Source organism: Argentina anserina, chromosome 6 (assembly GCF_933775445.1).
Source record: "Argentina anserina chromosome 6, drPotAnse1.1, whole genome shotgun sequence".
Classification (NCBI taxonomy): domain Eukaryota; kingdom Viridiplantae; phylum Streptophyta; class Magnoliopsida; order Rosales; family Rosaceae; genus Argentina; species Argentina anserina.
Genome location: NC_065877.1, coordinates 36486628 through 36506905, shown reverse-complemented (window position 1 = coordinate 36506905; position 20278 = coordinate 36486628). Strand labels below are relative to the sequence as shown.

The 20278-nt window shown below is 38.8% G+C and overlaps 2 protein-coding genes and 1 pseudogene across 3 annotated transcripts; 2 read left to right on the top strand and 1 right to left on the bottom strand.

Annotated features, from left to right (window-relative positions):
* Positions 1 to 5183: 5183 nt before the first annotated feature.
* Positions 5184 to 7629, bottom strand: LOC126799366 (plant UBX domain-containing protein 1). The gene is made up of 7 exons (XM_050526562.1): positions 7510 to 7629; positions 6840 to 6936; positions 6635 to 6703; positions 6474 to 6541; positions 6215 to 6344; positions 6022 to 6126; positions 5184 to 5696 (listed from the first exon to the last, which is right to left on the bottom strand). The coding sequence occupies exons 1-7, from the start codon at positions 7582 to 7584 to the stop codon at positions 5497 to 5499; spliced, it is 744 nt and encodes a 247-aa protein (XP_050382519.1). The 5' UTR covers positions 7585 to 7629; the 3' UTR covers positions 5184 to 5496.
* Positions 7630 to 10464: 2835 nt separating this feature from the next.
* Positions 10465 to 15930, top strand: LOC126797853 (AUGMIN subunit 6). 2 transcript variants are annotated; one of them, XM_050524591.1, is made up of 13 exons: positions 10465 to 10778; positions 10868 to 10924; positions 11067 to 11161; positions 11965 to 12115; positions 12242 to 12367; positions 12491 to 12647; positions 12785 to 12845; positions 12927 to 13248; positions 13399 to 13524; positions 13921 to 14082; positions 14241 to 14418; positions 14563 to 14913; positions 15366 to 15930. In XM_050524591.1, the coding sequence occupies exons 1-13, from the start codon at positions 10560 to 10562 to the stop codon at positions 15404 to 15406; spliced, it is 2046 nt and encodes a 681-aa protein (XP_050380548.1). In that variant the 5' UTR covers positions 10465 to 10559; the 3' UTR covers positions 15407 to 15930. The 2 variants fall into 2 exon arrangements, with proteins under 2 accessions (XP_050380548.1, XP_050380547.1); XM_050524590.1 differs by having other exon boundaries at positions 10467 to 10778; positions 14190 to 14418.
* Positions 15931 to 18112: 2182 nt separating this feature from the next.
* On the top strand, positions 18113 to 19062 carry LOC126797462 (high affinity nitrate transporter 2.7-like; annotated as a pseudogene).
* The last annotated feature ends 1216 nt before the right edge of the window (positions 19063 to 20278 follow it).

The following is a 20278-nucleotide window of genomic DNA, read 5'->3' as shown; positions in this document are numbered from 1 at the left end:
CAATGAATGAATTCTCTTTGATAAAAAAACAGAAAAGTATATTTTTAACATTTCGATCTTCCTTCTCATTTTTAATTCAAAGACTAGTAGATCAAGTTTTAAGAGAGAGAGAGAGAGAGAGAGAGAGAGAGAGAGAGAGAGAGAGAGAGAGAGAGAGAGAGAGAGAGAGTATCTGGGGTGAGGGTTTGGGTTTTAGAAACTATTTATTAAGCTACCTTTTTTTATTTATTTCCCATTTTCCTTGTTTCTATGACCTTTTTAAATCTTTTCCTATTTTATTTTATTTATTCAAGACAAATGTTTTTTTATTTACTCTCCTTTTTTTGTTGAAAGGGTTGTTATTTACTCTCCTAAAAGTTCAACAAATGTGTACGGACAATCATATACTTGTAATAATTATAAGGGTAAATTCCTCCTATGGTACCTGATGTTTAGCTACTTGGACAATTTAGTACATGATGTATAAAAACGGACAATTTAGTACCTAAAATTCTCAAATTTAGGCCATTTTGGTACATATGTCAATTTTTACCATATTTTCAGGGTTATTTCAGTCATTTTATCTCTACTTTACTTCATTTTTTCATAATACCTCCAAATTGCCTCTAAATTATCACTAAAATTTTGATAACTCATCCACTTAGTATCTGTGATGATTTACGTATATAAATTTTCATAATGTAGCTATCAATATAATTTAATTTTAATTATAAGTAATTTAAAAAATTAATTAAAAATTACAATTGCATAAAGGCAATTTATTTCCTTTGCAGAAAATAATTAGGATACAATAAGTATATTAAGAAAAAAAAATATTTTCGATATATGCAAAGTAGATGCTAAGTGGAGTAGATATATCAATTTAATTATCTCCAAAGAGAGTCAATTATAGGAAGAAATGAAGAAAAATGTGAATTTAATGAGTTTAGGGCTAGAGTGACGAAAATAACCCTAAAAATATGATCAAAATTGATAGAGGTACCAAAATGGCTTACAAATGAGAATTTCATGTACCAAATTGTCCGTTTTCATACATCAGGTATTAAATTGTCCAAGTAGCCATACTTTAAATACCATAGGAGGAATTAATCCTAATAATAACTGGAACTTTTTGTCCAAACTTGATGAGAGGCCCGTGTAGTCAATGGCTAGTCAAAAATAATCACATAGACCAAGAGATTTGGAGAAAAAAATACACACAAGAATAAATAATAAAATTTAAAAAAATAGGAGGAATATTGTTTGCTTCAGCATTTACAACATTTCTTCCTGCGCCCTTGTGGTTGTTTTCTCTAACAATAGCCTTGTGGTTCGAAATAGACTTGTGTTCTTGAAAAACAAAGGGGCTCATATACGTTCTTTCTTTTGTATTAACAAACCACCATTACCTTGAGCATGAAATATATACAAGGCTTTAATTTAAAGCAAGCCAAACACGAATCCAAATTAGGAACTGATAATCAAAACCTAAAAAGAAAACTAATTAAACAATTAACAAAAACTTACTCAATAAAAGAAAAGGCCGACGATAGTAGGCTGGACTCGGTGCCAACAGTTCGGTTTATGAGTACTAACCGAAAACTGACACCGAACTCTTGGTTTCATGTTTTTCAAAACCGAAACTAAAAAATATATATAGAAACCGCGGTTTCGGTTAACCTATAATTCAATTTGGTTTTGGTTTCATTTCGGTTATAAAACCTAATATACTTATTGACCTTTCATACTTGACTAATGAAAATAAAATGATTAAAAGTGAAGTAAGCTACAAGTTCAATACTTCAATTAAGTTACATTCACCAAATGAATAATTCAGAACTCAAATATTAACTAAATAAAAACATTGTACTTCGCTGAAACACAAGTTAACCAAAATAAATATTAAACCTCGTGAGCTTTATCATCAGACATCCAGACTTGTCTTAACATGATGACTAGCTGACAAAACCCCCAAACATTACATTAGATCTCTACATGAATGATTGTATAGATACAAAAATCAAAATCACATATTACCTTGTACATAATCACATATCTCTGCATATATATATTTATTACCAAATATATTTTTTGTATAAGCACCCGAGTATATATGTTCGCCAAATATAAGCTATAATCTTACCTTCTAATTCTCGGTTCGGTTCGATTTCCATCGATTTTCTAAAAGCATATAATTGATAACTGACACCAACTACTCGGTTCGGTTTGGTTTCTAGCACTGACACAACGGTTCTGTCCGGTTCTGGTTTCTCGGTTTCAGTGCGGTTTGATTATTGCCGATTTCGGTTTTTTCGGTGTCATAAAGTCCAGCCCTAGACGACTGGAACAATTGAGACTAAAACTTTTCCGAGTCAAGCCACCACCGAATAGTGTATTGAAGTAATGCCATAGCGCATAGCAGGGTCTATTGACGTAATGGCATTATTGCCATAGTGTTTCAGTTTTAGTTATTTTGAAGTTAACCTAGACCGAGTTTGCAATAACTTTTACTGCGAATACGAACTATATATTGTATATAGGCTGAGAATACAAACTATACGAACTATATATTGTATAATCAAGTGATCGAAGAGTGCAAGATCTTTAATATATGTGAAGGTTAATGCATGACTTGCTACAAAAGTACCAATAGTAATTAACCATACACTTAATTTGTGCGACACGGTGGAAGCAATGGGTCGTGCAGATGAGGAAAATGTAGTTCGATCAGTCTCTGATCGATCTTCCAATCTAGACTTCACTGCGGGAGCTCATGATATCGCTATGTGACAAGTCGAGGTAGGGAAATATGAGATAGAATTCATTGATTATAACTTGATATTAGAGTATGAGTGACTAATGTAATCAAACTAACAACAAGATGACGAAGCTTAGAAAGTAGAAAGTGCCTCTTAACTCAGCACAGAGCAATGTGTTTGGACTTTAGAGAGATTGGGGTTAGGATTGTGATGACTGCTGTGTGTATTAATATGTCTTGAGCTCGTAGTGGTGGTGGTGTGTTGTATGTGTAAGATAAGAGAACCTCTTATCCTTTTATTAGTTCCTAATAGTTATCTTTCTTGTAATAATTTACCATCAGTTTCGGCTTGATGCATATTTGATCTGAATACAATCACAATGTTACTGGAGATAGAGGGTAACACATACGAATATGGACAATATGAGTATCACTGCAACATTCCATCTTTCCAATCTAATACATGATAACTGAACATTTTTCTGCGTGTTCAAAATTGTCAAAAACCATTGTTAGAAATCCAAGTTTGACGGGATGTGTTAAGTTTGGTAATGTATTCTCCACCTTAGTTTGGTGAAAGCTTTCCCACCCCAACGGCAATGAAAAATCCGACCTAGTAATTTGGAGCCAGCATTGCGTGGTTCACTCCAGGTTCTAAGAGTCGCGCGGTAGCAAAGTATCCTGCCGAAGAGGAAATTTAGCTCAGCCGTTGATCAAATCTCCAATCTGGGGTTCACCGGGCGAGCTCATGATATCACTATGTGATGAGTGACAAGAGGTAGGAAACTAGGAATATATGTGATAGTTTTCTTTGCTTACGATAAATTATGATGAAGCTCGAGATGATGAAGCTTAGGAATTGGTTAGTGGATTCTCCAGTAGGCCTCTCAAGTCAGCACGAAGCAATGTGTTTGATTTGTTTAAGCTCAAGACAATGCTGATTGCGGTGTGTAGAAATATGCTTTGAGCTCTCTAGCAGTAACGGTAGTGGTGTGTTGTATATGTAAGATTGAGGTTCTCTTTTCCCTTTACTATGCATATTTGATCTCTCAAGTGAAATGACGAACAAATTTGGCATCCGGAAAAGATAAGGTTTCCTTTACAGTGGGGTCTAGTGTTCTTGGGAAAACTCTGGCTACTTGTTCCTTAAAAAAAGAATTGTGGAAGCGAGTATTGAAATCAAAAGCAGCCAAAAAGGCTCCAGGTAAAGTTCAGATATGTGCTTGAGGGGGCATGTCACCTCTTGCCCACAAGAGATCGACTTGTCACAAATGATCACACAAGTATTGTTGTTGGAAGCACATTTCCTCTATTCTGAAAGTGTCCGGTTGCAAGAGGATTTTTTGGATAGAACGCTCTGTGACCATCAACGCTCTCTTACTAATATCAGTAATATGCACTACCCAAGAATGGATGTTTGGAAGATCAATACGGTTGAAATCAGAAGTGTTTGACGGGGCTTCTAATAGCTAGTCCTTATGGTAGAATGGGAATACGACATTATGGGAAAATAAGCCAAAACCAGCAGCTGATCTGTTTCTAAGGGGTTATGACTGATGATGAGTTCAAGAAGGCAAGAGCAAGCTCTACAGTGTATGCAAAACAAGCAAAAGCTCGCCGGAATCCGGCAGAGAATGGTCAACAAATATCGAACGTTGACCGGGTGATTCCGCCATCATCAACACATGGTCCGGGTGGGGTGCATTGTAATAAAACTGGGGTTTTCAGGGCTCCATTTTGCAAGTCAGTGCAACATTTTTCATTTTTTTTTTGTCTGCAAAGTATGTAGAGCTGGTAGCCATCAAAGAACGGCTGGAATTTGATCAAATGCAGCTACGAAATGTGGACAGTGAGACAGTGAGACTAATTGCCTAGAAGCGGGCTGAGTATTCTCATTGATGACATTGCAGTCTTTCTTAGAGGTATGCAGATGTTAACCTATGTTTAAACAAGGAATTGTAAACAAGTAGCTCATAGAAGATTGTTTTTGCCTCGAGGAATTGTAAAGAAGTAGCTCTATTGAATTGGAGCATCCTCTAAGTCTGGTATTCTACTCCAGAATAGAAGACTGTTTTTGTTTTCTCAGGTTGTTTTTGCCTCGAGAAATTGCTTTCCACTCAAAGACTAGCAAATATAGGTCTTGAATTGGGGCATCCTCTAAGTCTGGCATTCTACACCACAATGTATTGTGGGTGTTCTTCACTCAGACTGACCCTAGCACTAGATCTTGTAAAGCAATAAGTAACTAGCAAAATGCTAATCATTGGGACTTGATAAAAGGTGAGAGGACTATGAAATGTATATCTCTAAATCATTCACTTTTTGGATTGAAAAAATTATTGGACCATGAGAAACTGAGAATTATGTACACCCATAACTAGAGAAACCTGTAACCGTCCTTAACCAAACGTCTTCTACCTAAACGTTAATGTAAAAGGAAAAAGGCTAAAGAATAGGCACGACCTACTGCGGCATTCTACATAAAAGTTGCACATTATTACATGTTGGAGAAAATTTAAACAACCTTAACAAAGCACAGATTTTGGCATATGTAGAAGTTATCTCTTTGAACTCCTAATAAGTATTTGCAATCAATTTCTTTATAAACCCTCCTAATAAAAACAACTATGGCCAAGTTGTAGGTATCAAATAACTGTCATAACCAACAAAATGGTACAGAAAGGAAGTGGTACCGACCTTTCTAAAGATAAGATGATGAATGGCGATTACACCTCCAGAAGTTGGTCATATGCTTCATGTCACATCTTCAGCCACTTCGGCTTCACAGATTTTTTCTCGGCAGGCTTCTTCTCTTGGATAACAGGGGGTGGTGCCTCCTGTCTAGGTTCAGGTGCAGGCTGAACAGGCTCTGCATACTCTTTAACGAGTTCCAGACCTTTCAAAGACATGATCTCTTTGTGAAGGAAAGGACCTGACTTGACATCTGCTGCATCATCACCTGCACATTTCACACAAATGGTCAAGCATTTAGATTTAGCCATTGTATCACATCACAATCATATATAAAGCGAAAAAGAGAAGCTTTGATTCCCTCAACCTATCCACTTCCCAAAAGAATTACAAAAATTGGCAACATCACAACTTGTGTAGAAATTCCATTTTGAATTTGTATGAATCTTTTTATAAGTGTCACGTAAACTAAAACAAGTTTAAACAATTCTGATTCCTTACAAGTTAAGGTAATCCCATCATTGTAAAGAACGGTTAAATCAGGAAAAGCCTAGGTAACGTGAAATCATGAACTTCAGTAAACATTTACTAACCTTTTGGAATATCATATGAAAAATATACAATTGCACCAGGAGCAAATCCAGCGGAGTAGAAGTCCTGAGTCATGTCTTTTATCAGCTTCTTAGGGGGAGTAGTATCTGCATAGGTAAATGTTGTTAGACTCTACTACTTAGTCAGTTACTCATATGTGAAAAGGTTGATATTTCAACTCAATAAACTACATACATATGTGAAATGATAATTCAGGCCGAGCAACCACTCTCATGAGAAGATCAACCAAGCTTTGAATTGTTTCTGAAGGATGAAAAGTGGCCTCTAATGTTGTGTTGTCAGGAAAGCGAACCCTGATCACAGCCTGCAGATTTAGTCAGGAGTCGGAATAGGTTATCCAACAAGTGGCAAAAGAGTTGACATATACCAACAAGACCATCTAGACCATTATTACATCAAGCAGACAATAAATGCTTAAGAGTCTAACCACAACCTTGGTTATCCTTGATCTACGAGCCGCTTGTTCTGCTTCTCTAATCTTTCGTGTTTTCAGGAACTTATCTGTTCAAAAATAGGTATATTAGGTATCATTTATTTTCAGGAAACTTCTACTTTTTTCCTGAATCTTTATCTCATGGTTTCTATCAAACTCACCTTCCTTCTTGGCATTCATTATCCGATAATAATCCTCTGCAGTAAACTCATAAAGTTCATCTGTCTCCTCTGGCCATGAAAATACAACAGAAAGGACATCAGTATTTAGAAATCCTAATGACCTTGTAATGCCAAATTTTCTAAATCATGCAAAAGTCTAATCTGAATGATCTTGGGGAATAGTAGAAGTTGAAGTTCTTCATACCAGTATTGGACTCTACATTTTGCGACGAAGAAGAAGCTGCTGTTTCAAATACACGAATTTCTCTTCCAAACTTTTCTTTTGCTGCTGTGAGCCTGGCCTGAAATCACACCCACAAAACCAAGACCCAGACGTAAATGTACCATCCCAACAACAGATATAGCAAGAACCATCAAACATTAAGACTATAATGCTCTCAATTCCAAATAATTGTTACTTCTTTCCATAACACAGCACGCTGATACGATAAAAACAGCAGCGATTTGAAGGCACTGACTTCACAGAATACTTGCAACAGCACGCAATTGGTAGTGACAACAAAAACAATACAATCACAACTATACTCACACTCCAAAGTCCGAAAATTCATATAATTTAGCTCAAAAAATCCATTTTCTTGATATCTATCTCCACAAATCACTAAAACTCAAGACATGGGTGACTTAGTTTTGACAGAACCCAAACAAAGTTCGTTTCTTTACTAACTAACCACCTCAAACCTAAAGATTGATACCTTTTGCACCAAACCCACAACTTAAAAACAGCCTAGAACCGCCAATTAACATCCAAAACCCATCATACACAAAACCCAGATTGACCCCAGTAGCCAAAACCAATACAAAAGAATCAATAAAACATGGCACAGATATAAAGGCGAGTTGGGTTTTCAAACCTTGGCTTCCTCAGCCTCCATGGGATCAATGTTGGTGAGCCTCCTTCTTTTCAAGGATGATTCATCAACGATCATAGAGAAGACGCTTATAAAACCCAGAAAACCGCGACCCGGTTTCTTTTCTTTCCTCTTTAGACTAAAAAGATGCCTTACCCTTATGTATGGGGAATAATGGACCGGGTTTCTTTTGCAACCGGTTCAATGAGCCCAAATTTGTAAAAAAGAATTTTGAATTATAAATATAATTCTCTTCTAGATTCTCCCTAAACTCATTAGAGAGGCTCATCCTCTGCTCAGGAGTTTCTGAAATACAAATATACAATATAATGTTTTTCACATGAAAACAAGAAAAAGAAAAAGTTAGATTTGTTTTATATATAGGTTAATATAAATATTTAATCTACATAACCGTATGAATGATAAAGTGAAATTAATAAAACTCTCGAATAACGATATATAAAGTTTTATGAGCAAAATTTGTTAGTAGTATGTTAACTATGTTTGTGCCATTGATTCATGCATGCTTCAAATGCATTGATGAGACTAGCTAGATAGATAAACCTTCGAATTATGCTTCTCATAAAGGTTCCACCAACTTAGTACAATCATGTCTTCAGGATTGCCATGCATGCAGTTCCTAAATGTAAGAACAATAAAGGACGGAAGGTCCGATTGCATGAAATTTATCTGCTCATGTCTACCCTCATTACAGCTGACACAACATATTAAACCTTCAGCAGCTACTCCCCTGACTTCACTCTTCAAAGAGAGCCACAACGTCCCTTGGCACCCTCTATCTATCTCGTCGTCACGTCCCTTTTTCCTCTGTATGCTTCAATTGGCATGGCCAAACATTAATAAACAGAGATCAAGAAATTTCTGAAAACGAAATGACACTGAGCTTGGTTTAGAGAGGAGAATCTAAAACACTTCTTCTTATATTGTAACACCTGAGCTGCTCTAAAATGTTATCGATCAGTATGAAAAACAAGCGCGCAGCTTACAGAGTTACACACTGGAATGATAGGAAATATTTAAACTACATAATCGGGTGAGTTATATAGTGAACGTAGTAAAATTCTCAAACAAAAATGTACATTAGATTCTGATAATTTGGATTTTAATCAAGCATAGATTAAGAGAATGTATGTGAGTATTGTTTGTCACTATTGATCATAGATAATATTGGCATGTGTACGTACGTACACCTGCTCCAGCAGCATTGATGAAAACTGAAAAACACCTCTGGGTTGGATTACTTGTATACAAGGATTTCTAATCAAAGCTCCACCAACTCAGTACAACTTCTTCTTCAAAATGCAGTTCCTTCAAACAAGATGTAATACTATTACTACTACTATTCTCCATCCTGCCTTATATCTATGCTCGATCGTCAGCATATGTGGAACAGCCGTTCGTTATATAAGAACAATAAAGGCCGGAAAGTCCCATGCACCAATATTGCAGAAAACATATTTTCTCATATCTACCCTCATTACTCATCGATATCTGACTTCACTGACTTCACGTACTCTTCATATTAAAAGAGCTGAGCCACAAGTCCTTGAATCTTTCATGACCTGCCTCCCTCGCTCCCTCTTGTTCATCGATCAAAACTAGTCGTCACCCTAGCTTCCTTCTCTAGTCTTCTGCTACCTGCTCACTTGCTTCCTCTTCTTCATCAGAATCTCAGAACTAGTCGTCAGCCTTCAAATCCCCTCTCTATACGAAGCAGATCGAGGAAGTTTCTGAACAATGAGGAACAGTGTCGTATATAGCAAAACCAACATTCCCTCTACTTATTACTCGATCTCTCACTTTCGGGGGATATCCTCGTTGGTTTTCGACCTCCACAGACTTTCCAGAACCAAACTACTACGAAAACATGTTTTCTTGGCCACCCCTGTCGACCTTCGTCTGTGAACTATTTTTCGATTTTCTATTAATTGTAATAATTATTCAAAAGTATTGGAGGGTTCTGGAGCGCTAAATAAATAAGCTCCCAACAAACGTTGTCTTTAGGTTTACTCATTACGTACTTTAATGGAGCCATGTGTTATCTAGTGATAAGAGTTGGCACCCAAGCTAAGCAAAACTCCAAAGAGGTCGATCACTACCATTTGTGTGTCATCACTTGCCATCAATGTCATGTGTCATATGATAGCTGTAGTGTAGTAGTCTATCATTATCATTGTTCGTTAGGATTTTTGGACATTTGCGATGAAATTGCAGTCATCAAAGACAACGTAGATATTGATGACGAGCTACTTACATCGACCACTCTTCAGAAATAACTTCTCTAGGCTATCATTCCCCTGCTATTTGTTGATAATTTATGTATAAAGATTTGACTAATGACTATCCGGCAAAATATAACATTGATGGTTAAAATACTTGGTTAAAATACTTGCTAATCCCATTACATTAACGTACATTAGTGGTACATAGGTAGTTTACAATTTTACAATCGACAATGACGAACAAGTGAACATTATTTTCATTAAAAAATCTCCCTTAACGTGAGAGTAACAAAATGAGAATAAATCACCCGCTTCATCACATTCAAAATCTCGAAAATAACTACATGATCTTACATTTATTTTCAACTCGCATAAATACCTGTCAGATAGATAATTCCGGAGTCCATAACGGCCGCCCACCAGTAAATTTAGAACAAGGCTATCATACACTGCTGCGGCGGAGCACAGTGTTCCGGCCCTCACCAAACGGCGAGACGTAGTGATCCGAAGGTGGCCGGCAACGGTATCACTGCCGCACGTCGCACAGCCTTTCAAATTCTCCTCCCACCCGGGCCCACCAAAAACGCGACTAACCTCCAAATTAAAATTAAAATATTTTAAACCAGGTCCCTCCACATTTCCATATTTAAAAAAACAACCCCACTTTATTCAAATTCACGATCTGAAAACAACAAAGAACAACAACAAACCTCTCCTTGTCGTCACTGACCTTCCTCCAGTTCCGATTACCACAGAGAGAGAGAGAGAGAGAGAGAGAGAAGAGAGAGAATTAGGGTTAGGGTTTTGGATATGACTATGGACAGAGAGAAGGAGAGAGAGATAGAGCTGGAGAGTGCAATGTACACTAACTGTTTGCTGTTAGGGCTGGATCCAGCCGTTATCGGACCCGGAGCCCCGAACGGCACTACTCCTCGGGTCGGGTCATTCCGCCACTCCAATCCTAAACTAGGCGAGCAGCTCCTCTACTTCCTCCTCTCCTCCCTCCGCGGCCCAATTCAATCCGCCAAGGTATAAAAAACACACACCAGGATTCCAATCCCGATTTCTCCAAATTCCGATTCCGCTCTCTAAACGTCGTCGTTTTTTTGATCTCTCAGGATTTCGATAAGGTCTGGCCAATCTTCGATTCTACGCAATCTCGCGATTTTCGCAAGGTGAGGAAAACGCTTTGAGGATTCTCTCTATCTGTTTTGATTTTGATGCGGCTGGTTTTGGTGTTGTGGATTCTTAGTTGGATTAGGCATTGTGTGGTTGTTTGAAATTCAATGCGTTTTTTTTTTGTGTGGAGTATCTCAGGTTGTGCAAGGGATCATCAGTGAGCTCGAATCGCAAGGGGCGCTTCCCAAGAGCAATTCCAGGGTTTCGTCACTTGCTACATGTTGTGGACCGAGGTTCGTCGGCGTTTACTTGAGCTCCTTTTAGTTTTTCGTGCTCGTTTTCGCTTGTGTAGGAGTAGAAAATATTGAAATCTAGAGATAAAGAGTAGGCTTGAATTGCTGGTTCGTTCGTTTCGTTTAATTCAGACATGTTTGGTGGAGTAATGGGGGGAAATGTAGACGTAGTTATGAGTGAGAACAGATCATGTTTTCTATTGTAGTATCAGCCGATTGCGGACCGAGGTTTGTTGGTTGAAAATATGAGTAGAAATATGAGATCTACAGATGAAGTTGTTTGCTTTTAGTTTGAGTGAGGTTGATGGAATTGTTTGATCCAGAAATGACTGCTGAAGTAAGGCTGGAGATGTAGTTATGTGTAAGAGCAGAACATGTTTTCTTTTCTAAAACAGCCAATTGGTGGCTTTTGAATTGAAAGTTGGGCTTCTTAAGTGTTGGCGTATCTGCCTATTTACATCTCAGTCATGCAAACTCATAGTTCTCAATGTATTGGTCGTCTGGTGGCTTATATTGAAAGTTGGGCACATTATATGTGTTGACTTATCTGATGGCTTGAATTGAAAGCTGGGCGTGTTATATGTGCGGAATTATCTGCCTAGTAAATTGATGGTATATTAGTTGTGCATACTCATTGTTCTCAGTGTAATGGGCGTCTGGTGGCTTTAGAATTGAAAGCTGAGAGCGTTATATGTGCTGACTTATCTGCCTAGTAGAATGATGTTATCTTAGTCGGGCATACTCATAGTTTTCAATAAATCTTTGTCATGGTATATGTGGTTCATTGGCTTCATGTACTGCAGGTTTGTGGAGCTGTTGTGGCAGCTCTCCTTGCATGCTTTGCGAGAGGTTCATAGGCGGACATTTTCAGCTGATGTAGCTTCTAACCCTCTTCCCGCATCATTGACAGATGTGGCCTTCTCACATGCAGCCACTTTACTTCCTGTTACAAAGGTATTGCAGACCATGTATTGGCTTGCCTTGCTTTCTATCCTCTGTTTGCATATTCTCTTATGTAGTTTCCAAGCTGTTTTCTTGATCTTCTGTAGCATAGATTTGACCCTATTATTTCAAAAACAGGCTAGAATAGCACTAGAACGAAGGAAGTTCCTTAAGAATGCCGAAACAGCAGTAAAGAGACAGGCCATGTGGTCGAATTTGGCTCATGAAATGACAGCAGAATTCCGTGGTCTTTGTGCTGAAGAGGTATAGGAGTAACACCAAAAGCTTAATTTACTGGACTTATTGGAAAATTCTAGAAGCTTGCAACTCATGTCCAAGTTTATCATTTTGGTTCTAATGTTTCTCGTCATAAAACATGTATCCCAGGCTTATTTGCAGCAAGAGTTGGAAAAATTACATGACCTTAGGAACAAAGTCAAGTTGGAAGGGGAACATTGGGATGACCTGGTATCTAGTTCAAGTCAGAATTCCCATTTAGTATCCAAGGCTACTCGTTTATGGGAGTCGATATTAGCTCGTAAAAGTAAGTCCAACATCATTATTTTATCATCAAAATGTGTTGCATGATTACTATATTCATATATAGTTCCTTCAATTTCAGATTAGGTTCATACTTGGTTAATCAGTTAGATAATATAATTAAATATCCATCACATGTAGGTCAACATGAAGTTCTTGCTTCGGGTCCTATCGAGGATTTAATAGCTCACAGGGAGCATAGGTAATTTACTATCAGATATTGTTTCAATTCACCGAAGAGCGTTCAGAAATTTACCTTTGCATGCAAAATTTCCCTTTATAGGTACCGCATTTCTGGTTCTTCTTTGCTTGCCGCTATGGATCAGAGTTCTCAGGTTCCTTGTGCAGATGTCTTATCTGTCCAGTCTGGTGTTTTTACTCCGACACATGTAGATGATAAAGAACAGAGTGATGGATCATATGTCAATGTGAACGGAGAAAAGATGAAGAATAATTTAGATTCATCACATTCACAAGTAAATGATGAAACTCTTCATCGAGCAGATGAGAGAAGTGGAAGAGTGCACACAACAGTTGATGTGGCTGAAATCATTAGGCGTTGGACACACGCTTTACAGCGTATTCATAAACAGTCACTTCATATGGTAAGCTACTTGGATTTATGTTTTGGGTATTGTTGGGAAAGGATAAGATTAAGTTTGTTTCCTGTAGTTATGCTCCTTTTTATTTAGTTCTTTTCCTGTTTTGAAAAGAGCTCGCGATTGAATCTGTGTTGTGCAAATGATAATATATAGGCAAAAGCTAATGAGGGTGAGGGTCCAGAAATTCTAAGAAGTGCACATGAAGGCACTTCCAGTGGTCATGCCGAGTCATTAGCTGCAACACTTGCTGAACATCAGCAACACTTGGTTAGCTTTCAGGTATGTTTGTGCTTTAACTGAACTCTTTATGACTAGAGTGCTTCCAGCTTCTCAATTTGGACTTCAGGCAGTAGTTAGAACCAGTTCCTACCTAACATGGTAGACATCTATTGTAAACTTGTAATGTTATTCAGTTGAATCTCTATATGTGACTTTAAATGAAGTTTTCCGATTGTAGTTATCTTTTTTCTTTTGGTATGAGAGGTTGTATTGGATGGTGATTACTAGTATGCTTAGACTCCTTGGGACTGAATAGACATCTAAGATAGGTAATAATGAAATTGAGACACATGTAGTGAATACTTTCTGCTTTGAGATGCAGAATTAATATTTCTTGGATATCCTTGTACAATCATCTGATGCCATGATGAGATTTTCATATTGTAACTTGTATAGGTTCTCATTAATCAACTGAAGGAAGTTGCTCCAGCAATACAGAAGTCAATATCAGAATGTACAGATAAAGTAGATAGCATTTCCTCGAACCTGCCCCCAATGACTAAGCATCCTGGTCGCTCAATCTCACCTAGTCAAGCGCAGAGCAGTGGAAGGACTTTGGTAATAAACTTATATATTTCTTTAAGAGCTTGTTTCTACTAAAATATGTGCATCCTTGAATGATTACAGTATGGGTTACCCATCTTAGTATATTTCGATTGATTCAGGAAAGCACTGATGATGTGGCTGAAGTGACTTCAAAATTGTCTACCTTTCAGCTTGAAAAGGTGTCAGCCAGTCCACCTGCTCTAAAGCTCCCCCAGTTATTTAGCGTGACACCTAGCTCTCATAAGCGCCTTGCTCCAGCTGCTCAAATAAGCGAACTAGAGAACTTTTCTGAAAGAAAACCTTTGGAGCAGCCTCTGTCGAATAATCACATAGACAATCTGCCACAAGGTCTGCTGTGCGTCCTTGTTCTTAAATTTTAATTGCATGTACAACTGTTGGCTTTTCGAAGGCCTTTCATATTATGTATGGCCAAAATTGGTTGTGGAATAGCTTTATGATGCAGGAATTTGACATTTAGTTTTATGTATGCAGACAGTGATAGCCATTATGTCCAAAATTTAAAGAGATCTGTTAGAGAAGCTGCTTTGTCACGGAAGTCCTTTCATTCCAAATCGTCACAAGGCAGTCATTCTGATGAAAGCTCAGAGCACTTTTTCATGCCTCTTTCCTCATCTGGGTTTTCTCGTCTGGGTCCAGAATCTAAAGGGGCTTCGTTAACTAGTTCGCTTCATGGTTTTGACCAAGTAAATGGGTTTCTATCAGTTACGGGTTCAAACAGTGCTGCTTCTGATACACAAAGATTGTTTTATGACTTTGAGGAAGCTCAGGAGCAGGTCTTCTCACCTCCTTTGCTAATAGAAGATGCTTATGAAGACTTACTGGGTATGTTGCTTAACGCACTGACTATTCTAGTTAGTAGGCTTCTTTTTTTATATGTACTTATTATTTATCTGCTACAATTTAGTAATAAAATGCTGTCTAATTTTGAGTATACAGTTCTCTTGTGGTTCAAGCAATTTCTCTATATTGCTTATGATATGTCAGAATACTCGTACAATTACTTATTTTCTTTTAAACATCCCTAATCAATTATAATCTGGGTTCTCCATCATAGATCAGCTCCATTTGTTACCTAACAACAGATCTCAACTGTGAATCAATGTTACTACCCCCCCCCCCCCCACCCCCTCCTCCTGCTGTCCTATTTTTCTTGTTGCATGTCTAGTTTTCTATATTTTGGTCTAGAAGTAGCTTAGTTAAACTGTGATGTCTTTACTCTTCTCTTCTTCCTAATTTTCTCCCATTATAGACTAAGTTTGTTGACTCTCTTGCAGCACCGCTTTCAGAAACTGAAGCAGCATTAATGGAGCACTGAAATTGGTTGAGGAACAATTTGGTTGCCGTATCTTGGGACACTAAACTTACCACTTTCCTAATAATTGTCGCAAATAATGCTTGATGTTGTGTACATTTTCACCCTCCAGCCCAGCACAGTTAGTTTGTTGGAGGGAATTGTAAAACCAACTAGCAGTGCTGCTGTACATGCTTATTGCTAGGAACCGAGATGATTGTATCATGTTGAAACCGGAGCATAGAAGCGAAAGAAATCTACAGCTCCAAGCAAAGTTTTGGGAAAGACAGTTTGTTGTAGTGTTTTTGTCCACAGATGTTACCTAGGAAGAACTACTACTACATCTGACCGATGGATCTATAAGTTAAAGAAGGCTTGTAAATTGCTCTTGCAATTCTTAGTCAGTGTGCCGCCATACTTGTTTCTCCGAGTATCGTGATTTTTAAGTTGTATTGCCAAGATTGATTGTTGGTATGGTATGTATCCGATTAATTTGAACACATGTATGTTCCTCAAAGCCCCGAACAATAGAAATGTAAATTTGTTGTTGAATTTTCTTGCGACTGGAATTATGAGTAAATTTCCAATGTTTGAGTTGAACCAGATAAATATAACAGTATATAACTTCTCAAATTCCCTTTCTCAAGTCCAACTTCCACAACATGTGCATGGATGCTCATTCCCACTAGCAAACCCTTCAGGCTAGCCAAGCAAGACACAACTGACAGCTCCACCGTCTCTCCAGGGTAGCTGCTATGTTTGTACCTGGCAATCATTGCACTCCAGGCTAGAAACTTCATAATTTCTCCCCGGCATCTCATAAAAAACTAGGCAAATCCCCGGTGCCAACATATGTATATGTCGATCGAGAACGGAGAATCGCAGTCCACGACACGACATGTCTCTTCTCCGTCTGATACAGTCACTTTTTCCATGTTAGATCGATGAAAAGAAACTTATGTGGCGCTATACTTACAATCACAGGAATCCTAGCTAGTTAGTTATGATTCTCTCGTATGAATACGCGCTTGTGCTGCTTTAGGTCAAATTTATTCTTGATTATTATATATGTACGTTGTTTAGGATATGAAACTTTACTTACCTTTATCATCATAAAATGGTTAATCTCTATGACCAGGACAAAGTTTCAAGTGTTTGCTTATTGTCTCAAAATCATCCCCAGCTGCCAGCTTAAACCTGGATCCGTAGTAGTATCGATTTTGATCACAAATCCATATATGAGGCACTTGTCCAAAATGTGCCCTAAAAGACCCCCATCCCGAGCTGAGACCTATATATAGACATCGATCTACATTGATCACAATCACAGACTTGAGAACAAAACGATGATGATGAGCTAAGCCAGCTAGAGTTCAATTAAAGTTAGCTTTGAGATTACTAGAACTCAGCAAGAGCTACCTAGGTGGGTAACCGTCGTTGTGGCAAGTAGAGAGACATTGCATCTGATAGGCAAGGCAAGAAGTGTCGCCATGCAACAATTTCACATCATCAGCAGCAACACAAACGTCTAATTTCTCTTAATTGAGATATACAAACGTCTATCCCATTTGTCCCTGTGCTCATAATACCTGCCCATCGACAACAAAAGGCTTGAAAGATAACTAAAATCTGATATAATTAACAGGCGGAACTGGTGTAGGGAGCATTTACTAATTTGGTAGTACTTGCTATTTGCTTAAAGAAAGACCATCTTAACATTCTTATCGAATGGAACATCCCATGCCAGAAGTTAAAAAAAAAAAAAAACTAGCACTCAACTAATGCCAAATCTACGTACCTTTGCAGCTAAATGAAGTTGATGTAGCTAGTTGTGCACAGCTGCCTGGATAGAAAACCCTCAACCCAAGGCTATCTTGAGCGTGCAAAAATAACAACATAACCTTCTTTGGCAACCCTCAATATAACCTTTTATGATGATATATACACTTCCTTCACCAATCATCATGCAACCTGCAGATTTTAAAATCAGCTAACAAATAATTATATATGAGAAACTTTGAGAGCTGGGTCACTTGTAATATCTAGGTTTGACATCTTGTCGACTGTTGCATTCTCTTCTTTGAATTATGAATAATACGAAATTGCGTTTGCTGGATTATCGTCAACAGTTTTGCCATATAATTCTCAGGTCCTATGGAGAAGAACATGATCACTTGGAGGACATGTATCACATAATACAGTCACTTTTTCCAACTACGTTTTTTTTTTTGGAAATGTTTTTCCAACTACGTACGTACACCATTTGTGTCACTAATAGTTTCTTTTCTAAATCATAATTTCAAGGTATATAAGTTTGGCAAATCATTTACACATTCAAATATATCGAAATATGGGAGATAAAGAGGATTTTACATGCCACAATGAAGAAAACTACATATACTTGAAGGTTTATTAGAGCAAAAAAGTCTGTTAACCAAAAGTTAGTAGTTGAACGATGGAATGATCACTATCAAATTAACAAGCATATTCCTAAACCTTTTTCGCTATACATAGAATTATATGAAAGAGTGGAAGACATTCTTTGAGCATTTCTGAACTCTGTACGTCACTGCAACCACCAACTTATGTGCCCTATAAATATCAACACCAGCGCGGCGTTAAATTTGCTTCTAAGCTTATTCTTTGCTTCAGTTCCTTCTCCAAATAAAAACTCACATTTTCATTGAAATTGAACAACTAGACATTGAAATTGATCACCAGTTCACCACCATGGAAGATGATCACCACCATGAACAAGTTCCACTAAAACAAGCTGCACCTCATCTCTTTGCTTTACCAGTTGTTGAATATGGAAAAGCGCGCCACAGTATCCAAACCATTCTCAATGGCATCGATCACCACACATGCAAGCCTTCCACCTCGCATGGTTCTCCTTATTCTCCTGCATGCTTCTTCTCCACCTTCTCCATCCCTCCACTCATGACTCATCGCCCTGATCCGCGAAGACCTCCACCTCACCGAAACACACACCTCACGCGCCGCCATCGCCGCCTTCATCGGCTCCATCTTCGCTCGCATTGACATGGGTCCTATCTGCGGCCTCCTCAGCCCACGCGTTGCCTCCGCATCCCTGTACGTCCCTCCTCACTTCCCCCAATATCATCCTCGTCGTCACTGGCCTCGTCGATCTCCTCCCCAAACGCCTTCATCGCCTTCCGGTTCTTCGTCGGCTTCTCCCTCTCCAACTTCGTCGCTAACCAGTTCTGGATGAGCTGCATGTTCTCCGCTGCGTTGTTGGACTCGCTAACGGCGTCTCCCCTTGCTGGGCTAACATGGGCTCCGGCGCCACCCAGCTCGTCATGCCACTCATCTACGTACTCCTTCATCATGTCAGCATTCAACTTGCCATCCTCCACTGTCTGGCGGATCGCATTTATAGTCCCTGCCGTGCTCCAACCTCCAAGCCATAACGGCAGTACTAGTCCTGACCTACAGCCAAGCTACCTATGGGAGCTACAAACGGGCCGGCCGGTTTTGCTTCGGTGTGGAGCTGACCACTGGCAACATCATAGCTCGATCAGTACTTCTACGACCGGTTTGGCGTGAACGTTCCACTTAGTCGGCTTCCTTTTCATTTAGTTTTTATAAGCAGATTGTTGATCAGCTACAAGTTTAATAAAAAACTGCTGTTAAATTTTCAATATACAGTTCTCCGGTGATTCAGGCCTTCTTATGAAATATTTGTCAGAATACTCATACAATCACTTATTTTCTTCTAAACATCCCTTAAAATATCCACATCCCTAATCAAGTTAGCGTACTTCTCCATCATAGATCAACTTTGTTATCTGACAACAGATGTCAACTGTGAATCCATTTTACGAACCCCCTCCCTTCTGTCTTATCTCTCTTGTCTCAGCTGTGAATCCATGTCTAGGTTACACTTCATTAAACTCTTAATACACACTATTTACTTAATACACTCAACTATATTTTTCATTTTAATATTTTACTCAATACTTACCCCAAAACGGAAAATTCTGCAATGCGCTGCTGCATGGTGTGCAACAGCATTTTACACCACACACTATCCCCCACACCCTCGTACATGTTATGACACCCCTCCATCACCACACACAATTGTGTGTTTTTTAGAACATAGAAAATAAACTAACGATCGTGACTAATGTTGAGAGCTAGCAAGGCTCTGCTAGGGTTTCGGGATGGTAGCCGTCTTTGACATAACCACTCCAAAAATCTCCCTTCGGGAGCTCAGCGGATCTCATTTCATTGAATCTGAACCATCAAGCAGATTCATCAGTGCGTCAAGGAGGTTCTTCTCCTAGCTCGCGGGGTGGATTTGGGCAATTGACGACACATACAAGACTGTTGTGTCGCGTCAAGTGGAGGAGTCGAAGCTTCAAATCGGTAGCATTCCATCTTAGATCCAGATTTGGGATCTTGGCCAATATCGGTTCCACACCGGAGGTGGTGACTAGCGGCGGGTTTGGTTGTGGGGTGTATTCTGGTGAGACCATATTTTGGCTAGGCTAGTTCCTCATGGCTCCTAGTCAGTTGTTTGCCGAAGGTGGGGTTATAATCCAATTGGGGTCGTTTCAACAACGTCATGTGGTGACCAGAGGTGTGGGCGGCCAGTGGAGCACTACTATGCTCTGGCGGAGGACATCAGCCATTTTGATCCGATCATAGGTACTTGGATGCCCATCTAGGTGGGTGGCCTAAGTAATTCTCTTTAGGTCATCTCCTTTTGGGGGCCCAACTGTGTGGGGTGGTGGAGTAGAGTCTTTAGGCCTAATTTAACCGTGGGCTATGAGGTCCAATCAATGTTGAGTTAGGATCTATGATCTTAGGGGACGACCATTGCATATTGGTTCTTCGCTTATCGAAGAGGTTCCTACATGATGTTTTGAATGC